The sequence below is a fragment of the Ailuropoda melanoleuca genome, chromosome 2 (assembly GCF_002007445.2).
Source record: "Ailuropoda melanoleuca isolate Jingjing chromosome 2, ASM200744v2, whole genome shotgun sequence".
Lineage (NCBI taxonomy): Eukaryota > Metazoa > Chordata > Mammalia > Carnivora > Ursidae > Ailuropoda > Ailuropoda melanoleuca.
In genome coordinates, this window is record NC_048219.1 from 64,874,273 (window position 1) to 64,886,272 (window position 12,000).

The following is a 12,000-nucleotide window of genomic DNA, read 5'->3' on the forward strand; positions in this document are numbered from 1 at the left end:
TGAGAGAGAGAGAGAGAGAGAGAGAGAGATTATGAGCGGGAGGGAAAGGGAGTCTGAAGCAGAGTGGGCGCTGAGCACGGAGCCCAAGGCTGGCGTCAATACCACAGCCAGATCACAACCTGAGGTGAAAGCAAGGGTCAGACGCTTAACTGACTGAGCCACCATGGTGCCCCAGTCCTGTGTTCTTCGAGCGGTAGTTCACTGCTCCCCCTCCCCCGCTGCTGAGGGCATATAGCAGGCTCCCCTTGTCCTCGGGTGTGCGTTCCGAGACCCTTGCGGCCACGGAAACCGTGGGTAGCACTGAACCCTCTACAGACCATGGTTTTCCCTACACAGACATTCCCCAGGATAAAATTTAAGTTCTAAATTAGGCACAAGAGGAGATTAAACATAACAACTAATAAAATAAAATGACGATGAGATACCTGTAATACAAGTTATGTGAATGTGGGCTCTCTCCCTCAAAAGCTCTTCCTGCCCTGGACTCACCATTCCTGTGAGATGGTAGACGACCAGATGCCTCTGTGAGGAGACGAAGCCACCTGAGGGACGCAGGCGCGTGACGTAGTCCTAGGCGACCATTGGCCTTCTGATGATTCTCCTGCGGGAGGGTCGTGTGCTTCCCCACCGAGGTTGACCTGGGTAAGTGAAACTGTGCAGAGCAAAACCCGGGAGAGGGAGCGCTGCTCTCGTTTTACCCCAAGTCGAATCAGGTGCTGTGGGGGCTGCAGGTTGCCCCTGAAACAGCCAGCTTCATTCCTCGCGCGCGGCTCAGTGAAGGGAGCCCACTGGGCTCGGACTGTGTGCGTTCAAGGTGTGTGAGAAGTAATACCTTCTTATCACTAGTAAAATGTGTACATGTTTGACAACTGTGAACTGTTATAGCAATATGCTCTGTGGTGCCAGTGATGCAGTCCCAAAGAGAACCGGCTAAGGCCAAGAGAGAGGGTGGTTTGCTCTTAGGATTCTGGGAGAGCGCACACAATTGAAGGAAGACCTTCCCTGCCAAATCAAGATAAAGCTGTCTTCGAGAACAACCTGAACAGAACTGAATGCTGCTAGGACTCTCATTCTCTCTCTCATTATCTTCTATCTTCTTAAAGCTTTCATTTGAACTCCTGGGGGTGGCGGGGTTCGGATGTTACTGAACACAGAACCAGTTCTGAACTCAGGTTTGGCTGCTTGCGGCTCCAAAATCAATACTTGAGAGACGGGTGATGGTGGGAAGGAAAAGGTTGCTCTACTCAGGAAGCTGGCAACCTGAGAAGACGGTGGACTAACATCTCAAAGACCATATTCTCTGTCCAGGGGAAGCCAGAGGGTTTGAAAGGGGAAAAGGGAGGGAGCTACTGGCAGGAGAAGCAGGTGCCCAGGCAGTTAGTTGTCTGTTGACATGACCCTGAACAGAATTGGTGGCATCTTTGGCATCTCTTTTCAAATGTAGTCAGGGCTTATCTTCGGGAAAAGTCTGGTCCTTCACTCCTTAAGGCCAGTGGTCTGCAAATCTCATGGAAAGTAAGTTAATTCTGCTACAGACCAAGGGATTTAGGTCAGCAAGCAAGGAATGCATACGCTTGAAGCAAAGTTAACCATTCAGAGTAGTTTGAGTGCTGGGGCGCCTGGCTGGCTCAGTCAGTAGAGCATGTGACTTTTTTTTTTTTAATTTTAGATTTTATTTATTTATTTGACAGAGAGACAGAGAGCCAGTGAGAGAGGGAACACAAGCAGAGGGAGTGGGAGAGGAAGAAGCAGGCTCCCAGCGGAGCAGGGAGCCGGATGCGGGGCTGATTCCAGAACCCTGGGATCACGCCCTGAGCTGAAGGCAGACGCTTAACCACTGAGCCACCGAGGTGCCCTGAGCACGTGAATCTTGATCTCTGGGCTGTGGGTTCGAGCCCCACATTGGGTGTAGAGATTACTTAAAAATTAAAAAAAAAAAAGAGACTAGTTGGAGTGCTGTTCAGGGGGAGAGGTAAGGGAAGAAGTTCCTATATAAAGGTCAAGCACTTTGGAGGTCACTCAAAACAAAGTTCAAATTCAGCTCTGCAAACTTACCTAGGACATGTTATTTAATGGCTCTGAACTGATTAAAGTCAGTTCAATAGTGACTTTCTCTTAGACTCTTTGAGGAGAATTACATGTAATGATATACAGAAGTCACTTAGCGTAACACTGGCCTATAGTAGCTACTCAATAAATAGTGTTATTGTTACCATACACTTAAGAGTCTTTCCTGCCTGCTCTTTCGTCTTCGCCTGGCTGCAAAGCCAACATATAAAACTTGTAAAGATCAGCTTCAAGAGCATCTGAGATGCCATCAGTTGTAAGATAAGCCATTATTTTATGTACCATTAAAAATAAAATATGCTGCCAAAAAATGTGCTGCCAATGATACTATGGCTCACTCTCTTATCGCTTGGGATTTTTTTATACTAATTGAAAAAGCTGTTTTAGGGGCGCCTGGGTGGCTCAGTCGTTAAGTGTCTGCCTTTGGCTCAGGGCGTGATCCCAGAGTTCTGGGATCGAGCCCCACATTAGGCTCCTCCGATGGGAGCCTGCTTCTTCCTCTCCCACTCCCCCTGCTTGCGTTCCCTCTCTCGCCGGCTGTCTCTCTCTCTGTCAAATAAATAAATAAAATCATAAAAAAAGCTATTTTAGACTTATTTAGATGTACATTATCAAATACCACTGTTGTACATACACAAAGGGAAGATATAAGCAAAACATTGGTTAAAATATTCCTGAAACTCCCTCACATTCTGTGTCTGATGGCTGTGAATCAATGTATCAACTCAGAGGCATCAGTGTCTGTGTTTTTCCACATATATCATCCTTTATTCCATCAAGAGCTTCAGTGAGACAGCATTTCTTTTAAAGAAGTCACTCCACTAATGCTAGGATTCCAGGACTTTTTCCAAATTGCTGGTACCCATTCTGCCGTTCTGCAAGTTTTGAGACTGCTGTTTTCATGATCTCACCAGAAATCATGTGATCAAGGAAAACATCCATGTTAATGCATGTGCAAGTCATGTCAGTGTCTGCTGCCTGGCCAGTGGCCAATGCAAGGTGCCATCAATGGTATAAAGATTCCCAGTTTCAGAGTCGTTAAAATGTGAAATAATGTGCATCTAAGGATTGATGTACAAATTGTAGACAGCCCACATCATTACAGGCCCCTCACTTAGAAAAAACAAGTCACCATAAAATTATTTCAAACAGTGAACTTGTTTAGCACATTAAAAAGTATTTGAATAACCCCTCTTTAATCTGTATAAAATGAAGTGTACTTGTATTTTCTTTCTTTTACATCAGTAGGAAATGGTAGGCTGAGTTTTAGGCTGAAAACAACTTGCCCTAAGTGAAGGAATGGTTTTCTTCAGTTCTATTAGCATCCTATTCACAGAGACAAGTTGGTGCCATTTGAAGGTACTTGAGACCTGCAGCCTTTTCTTGCCAAGATTTGTTGCTATAACATAAAATTCAAGCTGCAGAAAGGCTTAAGAGTTTTAAAAGAACAACTTCTTTCAATTTTCAAGTTGAGGGCATATTCACTTCAAAATCAGAAAAAAGGAATCTTATAAAAGTATTATGAACTTACTAACCTGTGTTTTCCTCCCAGTACTCTCTTTTTTTAAAAAATTGAGATATACTCTATGTCAAATAAAATGCATAGGTCTAAAACAGTACAGTTAAATGGCATAAACTCATGTAACCACTTCCCCAATCAAGAAATAGAGTATTTATATCATAACAAAAAAGTTCCCTGGGGCCCTTTCCAATCATTCACCCTGGCCCCCTTCAACATAATGTGGTCTTTTAACTTAAACCATGGGTCAACAACATATTAAAGTATAAAAAAAAAAGAGAGAGAGAGAGGGGGAAAGAAAGAAAGGAAAGAAAGAAAGAAAGAAAGAAAGAAAGAAAGAAAGAAAGAAAGAAAAAGAAAGAAAAGAAAACAGAAAAAAAGAAACTTCTTAAGTGATCATGAGTTATAGGGTAAAAAATCTGTTTCTCAACTTAATCTTAATTACTATCACTATGTTGTTATATATAACTACCCTGTCTTCAAGTGATTTTGTTATTTTTAAAATGATTAATATTAACCTGAATAGTAAATAAAATGTATACCCTAGTCACACACACACAGGCAGAAATATGATATATTTTTAGCCAGGCCGGATCAGGTAGCATGTGGTCTCCCATTTCAGTTTAGGACATAAACACTATATAGATTTACCTACCACATGACTTCCAGACTTAGACCAGCAGTCTCAGAACTTTATATTGTGTAAATTATTACTTAAAATTTATTTTTTCTTTGCATATAACAAAGTGAAGTGGCAACTGTGGGAGACTTTTACTGAAATGTAAAAAGTTACTATAAAGGTGACAATATACTTCTCCCTTTCGCTCCCCTGTATGAAACTGTGGGACTTTAGTAGGAGTAATTCACTACTTTTTGTCCATTTGTACTTTCTTCATTACTCCAAATGTGATTCCAATAAAGACATGGGTAATAATCTGCTTGCTTAATGTTGATATGCGTTAACATGTTCAAGGGCTAATAAAATCTGGTTGGAATTAGAGTAGAGGTAATAAGAAAAATGAACCACAGTCTATTTACTTTGACACTATAACCGTGGGTTCACTCATTTTGATTAGTCAACAAATATTGAGTGCCTTTTATATGCCAGTCACTGTGCTAAAGTTGGAGGTACAACCAAAGATAGAATAACCAGACCAGAACCAAAGATCCTTTTGGCCAGAGTGGGGGCTCAAAAGTTGTCCACCCAACAAGGAATCATTCACTGTCCAGAGAGCGAGGACAAGGACAATGTCTATTACTCATTGTGTGAAAGTCATACTCTACTGGGGTTGTAGACACATAAGCAATCACCATTCAGTTTGACGAGTGTGTAAATATAAGTGGTGGGGAAATATAGGAAGGGTCCTCTACTCAGACTCAGATGGAGGGGTGCAATTCAGATCTAAGGAATGAGTAAGAATTCACCAGGTAAAGAGCTGGGAAAGTAGCTTATAAGAACGGAGAAGGAGATGGGACAGAGTATTTGGTTATATGATCCCAATAGTAGGAACCCTGGCCATACTTCTTCTTCAAGTATAATGTTCCTTTTAAAACAAATGAAGCTATCAGTGAAGAAATTACTGGCCAATCAATGTTTCAAACGGCAATGAGAATCACATAAATATAGCAGGATTTTATCTGAAACAATAGACCAAGTATTCTAGATCTACCTTTCTGTTCTAAGATAGTTTTTATATTCCTAGGGAGAGACAGAGACCCTTCCAAGTGATAAAAGTACCACAAAGGAATTTTTTTGTTGTTGTTTTCTTGGCTTGATTTTTCTCTCCACTGAAAACAGAACGAAACAAAAAAAGTAAAAACAACAGGGAAATACAGAAACCCTACCACAAAGGAACTATTGTCTTGATCCAGATTGTGGTAGAAAAACTGGCAAATCAGTGCTTCTCTGTTCCAATTGCTGGGAAACACATCACTGTCATTATGAAATTCTTGAGAGGCAGGCAGGCAATTTCATCTACTTCCATGATTTCAACAGGCTGCTGATTACCAAATGAGTTATCTCTTAAGATCTGTCTCTCCCACTACACTACAACTTCCAAGAGGTCTGTGTCAAAAGCCATCATTTCTCCGGGGCCTGGTGTAATACTTGGCACACAGTAAGGTGCTCAATAGATGCTTGTTGAATGAAAGTAGATATTTACCTTTCTAGCCATCTTTTTCTCCAGCTTTCCTCCTTGTACCCTATGATGGGGAAAATCAAACATGACGGCCAAACCAGAATTCCTTGGCCTTCTCTGACAGCCCTCCATTCACCTGGCAGGACACTTACCAGCTGGCCCCAGGATAGGCTGATGTCTCTCCCAAACTGGATTGGGAGCTTCTGAAGGATGGTGATTGTGTCTTATTCAGTCATGAAATGCCTGAGCTCTCATAAAATCACTAGGATATAGTAGGAGCTCCATAATCCTGCTGAATAAGGAATTGTATAAAGAGTTTATAAACTTTGCAATGAATTTAGTTGTATCAACAAATAAATATTCGTTGCATTCCTAATTCACTAGGCACTGTTTTAGATGTGGAGGATACACAGGTGAACAAGACTGATAAGGCCCCTGGTTTCATGGAGGTCAAAATTCTGGTGGAGACAGACAATAAACATGTCTGACTCTGTTTTTGATGTTCAACTGCCGACAGCTTTCAAGCCCCAGCCCTCCCTCTTCCCTTCTGTCCTGCCTCTGGACAAGTGGGTGAGAGTCTCCCTCCCTTGTTTAGACCACAGGAACCCCAGCAATGCGCAGGAGAATTCTAACCCTGGCCCCACCCCCTAACCACAATGAACACCGGAACCATTCACCCCTGACTTCACTCAGGCCATTTTGAATTGCCCTACTCTTCCCAGAAAGTCCCAGCATGTGAGCAATAAACCCTTTCAGACTCTTCTGGTACATGTGTGTCCTCATCACTCTGCATATCTGAAAGGCTTTGGTGGTGCTGGTGAGGGACTGATCATGTTTTCTGTGGAGCAACCACAAGACACATGTAAACAAACAAGGTGATTTCAGATAATGGTAAGTGTTCTGGGAAAAATAAAACAGGAGGAGACAAACAATGAGGGGTGGTGGCAGTCAAGGGATGGGGAAAGGGTGAGCTTGACAGAATTATGTATGTGACAATGTCTTGACTAAAACTCCACTTGATGTGGTGGGGACTGCAAGCTGCCTCCCAATAATTCCCTTTCTCCATAATAAGAAAGGAATAATAACAATATTTCATTTCTTCCTCCACTTTTAGCTGGGTATGTGGCCTCCTAGAATAAAAATGTCATTTCCCAACCCCCTTAACTGGGAGTGGTCATGGGACTAAATTCCAGCCAATGGGCTTGGACTGACTCCATTCTCCTGACCAGATGTAGACTTGGTGGTTGGAGCTCCAGGGACCACCCTGGAGCATGGCATGACAGTGGGGACCTGGGCTGTGCAGAGCAGAGCCACGGAAGGGAAAGGTCCCTACATTACAGAGCACCCCAGCTCTGCCTGCCTCCCTCCACTTGAACCTCTAAGACAAAACCCCTGTATCTTGTTAAAGGTGCTAAAGTTTTAGGTTTCGTGCTTTTCTCACCTGAATGAATCCTAAACCATACATTTGTTGGACATACCACTTTTGAAACTGTTATATTCTCTCTTCATACCTCTCACGACTCTGTTTTGTCTACTTAGTCCTGCTTCTTTTCTTCTTTTCCTTTCCCTATTTCCCCCTTTGTTTCTGTTCTTTTCTCCTTACTGAGCATTATGCAAAACTCGAATATCTTGATCTATTCTCTATTGAATACGTTTTAAAAAGTAACTTATTATAGAGAATGTAAAATACACAAAAGGAGACAGAATAAAACACTAAATCCTCTTGCACTCACAACTCTGCTGCACCAGCTTTTAATCTATGGTCAACTCAGCCACATCCACATTCCAGCCTCTCGCCCCTTTCTACATTATTTTGAAGCAAATCTCAGATCTCATATTATTATTGAATAAAGTTTCAGGTCTCTCTATTGCTTAAAAAGCAGATGAAGCAATATTTTTCTTCTAGAAATAAGGCCAAATTTTTAAGTCATGTTTTTCTTCACTTCATAAAACTTATCCTTTTCATATTATCTTCTTAAGTGTTCACCTTCCTATTTCCCTGCTCTTTGCCCTCCCCATTCCTTTTTTTCTCCCTCATTCCCTTCTTCCCTCCCTCTTTCTGTATCTAAATCATCTTTTGACTATAGGGCACCCCACATTTTTTACAAAAGGAAATCCAGGTCTAATTTTACCAGTTACAGATGTGGTTCTTTGATATACCTACCTCTTTCAATTTTCAACCACTGAGAATCTATTTTGCCAAAATGGCAGAGTTTCCTCATTTATAGTTCCTTTAGAGTTTGAAAGGAAGTATTTTTAAAAAGTCACATAGTCCCCAAACTACCCTCCCCCGGTCCCCTAATAAAAACCAGCTATACTAGTAGTACCCTGTGAGAAAGTATAATTAATAAAAGGAATCCAGTTACAATAATAACCAGATTTAAGTATTGGATGTTATTTTAATTATAAAAACTCTAAAACCCTACTGATACTGAAGACTTGTTTTTATAATATTGATAAGACATTGAACTTTTATGTCATTGGACCTGGGCCATGTGTATGTTTTCCCACAAAGCAAGCTGGAACTGTTTTGATATCACTCATGCGTAAGAATCAAGCATGTTTCTCATAGGCAGAATGTAACCAGTCTTTTGGAGTGAGTACAAATTATTTGGACACGGTGGAGGCAGATCTTGCCACCAAATGGTATGATTACAGAGTCACTGTCAAATTCTCATAGATTTTATTTGTTTTTATTTTGCTATCCTGGTGAAAAGTCAATTTGTGACTTTTCACACTGTAACAGAACAAAAAAGAGCTATGACCAATAAACACAACGCTCTTTATGTACCTTTGGAAACAGACTATGTTCCTAAGCATTACAAACATATTTCTCCTCTGGGAAGTTGTGGGAAGTGCGTGTTACTCCACCCATTGCTTTCACCTATTACCTTGACCTTCACACCAATAAGAAAATGTGGTGAAAGAACTTGTAATTGTTGCTCATTATGTTTACTTGTGTAACCTAAGACTAAAGTGTTTGAGAGCAAAGGCTTGTTGCTTTTGCCTCTGTATCTCAAAACACTCCGTTTGTAGGGTCAGGCCCATCAACAGTCAATGTGTGCCCAAGAGCATTTTATGAAATGAGTAAATACAGAAACTCTTCAGGAGAACCAGTAGCATGGGTTATAGAAGTCCAGGCTCATTTAACAAGTTGGCATTTAATGCTTCTTTTGTTCTTTACTCTTAGTAGTTCTCTCTCTCTCTCTTTTTTAATTCCAGTTAGTTAACATACAGTGTTACATTAGTTTCAGGTATACAATACTCTAAGCAGTTCTTAAAGAGCATTTTTACTTTTCTTATAGTCTTAACACGATTGTTTTCCTTATCATGTCCCTCTACTTCAGTATTGTTAGCTTTTTTGACATGAGACTAACATTTAACCAACCTCTCCTAATACTCTTAAAATAGTGTGTTCTCACTTCTATGCCCAAGTGGGGTTTGACTTACATTTTCAGATACGGTGTGAGTATTTAGGTCTACATACTACTCATGATAAAGTGAGCAGAAGTGTTTTCTCAGAAAAGCTAAAATAACTATTTCCTGAGCTAGTGGTTTTAACTGAAGGTGAGAGATTTAAAACTTCTTCTCCTTATGGTCTTGGGAAAACAACTGTTTAGAAAAGTTGCATGTATAAATAATATTCTAGCAAATCATACACTGTTTGAGGGAGAAGTGGAGAGGGAGAGGCAGAGAAAGAGAACACGCTCTAACTAGACATTCATCTACATGTCTAGACATTCATTCCACATTTAAATATTTAGAATTTTCAGTAGCCTGTGAATACAAGAAAATTTATTACATTAAGGTAGGCTTTAGATATTTGACATGTAGCTGATATTTTCATAGTGTGAGAAATACCAAGCTGACATTATGCTTTCTCTGTGATGATTACTTCCAAATGTCAGAAAGTAGAAACTTATTCATGGGATTTCAGGGCCTTAGGATAGTGTCAATTTAAAAGACATTCACATCGACCTCTTTTTTATTTAAACGTGCTAAATGGAGGATGAAAAGCAGGTTAAGAAATCAACAGAGAAAGGAAGAGCAAAGAAGAAACTTATTGACAAGAAAATTTTAAATAGATTGATGTACTCTTACATCAGTTTCATGAAATCCTAGCTGACAGCAGGCTTTGCAATTGCCTCCTAATATTTCTGACAACCGGAGTCTTGCAGTTCACATTATTTTACTCATATCACTTCCATTGAATTGGGAAATTAAAAATAAGATGTGAACTATTTGATTTTTTGTAGAGTACCTTTAATAAATAAGTCAGATAACTAATATTGTATTTTAATACTGATATTGGACTTCAAACTAAAACCAAATAACTTAGTGATATTTTAAATTAAAAATTTATTCTTTTGTTCACCAAACTCCTTAGAAGCTAATTATGAACCTACTGGAGTGCTATTTTAGAAATAAAGAAATTTTTTAAATTATTATTAAACAAATTGGCCACATCAGAGATAATTATGAGTTTAAATAAATCTTTGTCTTTCCAATTATGTGCACAGCAGTGCTCTTAATTACTTGGGGTCACTGAAATCCCATGGCATCCTGAGAAAAGCATTTCTCCTGCAGTCTATCTAGTTAGATTTCCTGTTTTTGGAAGCCAGCATCTTTTCCTTTTTAAAATCCCTTTTTAGCAACAGTGGGAATGATGTTGAGGATGGTAACATGGATTCGGAATCTTAAAATCAGGCCCTTTTGTTTGTCTTCTGTAGGTCAATGACAGGAGTCACTGTGTAGCCATCTAAGTTCTCTGATTTATCTTACAAACTTATTTTTGATACAAAGAAAATATTGTGGAACCTCAGTGAGCTAGACCAGCTACTTCTTGGGGCTGTAAAATTTTAAATTGTTACTTAGAAAAACAAAAGGACAAGCCAAACATGCTGACTGATAGAACTATAGCAGAGGATCATTGTAATCTTGCTCACTAAATCAAAGCTGGAACAGAATGGATTGATAATTGTTACCCTATTGCTATTGCTCACATTCTTAAATTGAAGTGCTGGATTCAGGGACGATCATTCCATTATTAAGCTCTAAGAGCCACACTGTTTTGTATGCATCGAATACAACCAATGAATAATATTGAAAAGCTAGAGGGGCGCCTGGGTGGCTCAGTCGTTAAGCGTCTGCCTTTGGCTAAGGTTATGATCCCAGGGTCCTTGAATCGAGCCCCGAATGGGGCTCCCTGCTCAGAGGGAAGCCTGCTTCTCCCTCTCTCACTCCCGCTCTTGTATTCTCTCTCTCTCTCTCTCTCTCTCTCTCTCTCTCGCTGTCTCTCTGTCAAATAAACAAAATCTTAAAAGAAAAAAAAAAGGCTAGAGTTTGCTACGTTTACACACTTGATAGACCACCCCCCAGACCCCCCGCTCCCCCGCCAAGGCCAAGGCGTCTGGGCTGTCCCCTGTGAAGGCAGGAGACAAATGGGAAAGGGTAGGACGTTGTTACCAGCACCCTGGCGGATAGCTCCCCACAAAGTCCAGAGCCACCCCAGTAACATCCTTAGAATGGCAGAGCCTGTAGGTCCTCTGCTTTTGCCAGGTTAAGAGAGAGAGGTCTCAGGAATCCGTCCCTGCTCCAGAGTCCCAAAGCCAGTTACAGCTCAGCATCTGGGCTTTGACTGCCCTGGGCCTTTCCCGGGTGTCTCACACTGCAAGAGTCACTAACAGCTTCATCGCGACAGAGTGTCTCCTGCTGACTACTAGGTCCCCAACACCTAGTTCAATTCTGAGCTGGACCAGGGTTCACCTCCTCACTGGGCACTTTCCTGCTTGTTTTTGTCTTCCTAACCGTCAAGTCCGGTCCGCCCAGTCTGTTCTCCACCCGGCAGCCCAGGGCCAAGTCTGGGCGGGAATGGTGAGTGTTCAAAGCCTGGGCTAAACTTAGGGGATTTCGGGCTTTGCTAAGAGGCCTCGTCCCTCTGTTGGGAAGCAATGGGTGCGCTGCACGGTCGCCTTTGGCTTCCGGGGAAAAGTCCTCCCAAAGAGACTGAGCCTCGCGCCTGGAGTCTGCAAGCTGGAGCTTCAGGGCGAACTCCTAGGCCACCGTCCCCACCACGCGCGGCGCGCGGGGGAGACTCGGGGCGCCCCCCAGTGGCCGCCCGGGCGCGACGCTCCGGGCCTGTAGGGGCGGCGGCGGCGGCGGCGGCGGAAGGGGAGGTGCGGCTGCGGCGAAGGGGTGGCCATGGCAGAGCCCGCGCGGGAGGAGCTTTCCGCCCTGGCCGCGATTTTCTGCGGGCCCGACGAGTGGGAAGTGCTG

General features: G+C 41.9%; 1 protein-coding gene across 6 annotated transcripts in view; it reads left to right on the forward strand.

Moving 5' to 3' along the window:
* Positions 1–12,000, forward strand: part of RWDD3 (RWD domain containing 3) — a 66,019-nt gene that overhangs the window by 21,770 nt on the left and 32,249 nt on the right. For 5 of the 6 annotated variants that reach the window (XR_004623319.1, XM_034653952.1, XM_034653951.1 and 2 more), the window contains exon 1: positions 11,897–12,000. Coding sequence is in view for 4 of the 6 variants with exons in the window: in XM_034653952.1 (XP_034509843.1) it covers positions 11,926–12,000 (75 nt within the window). In the remaining 2 variants the exon portion in view is untranslated. Of the gene's footprint in view, positions 1–468; positions 643–11,896 lie in introns of those variants that run through there. The other variant, XM_034653953.1, reaches the window with a different exon arrangement.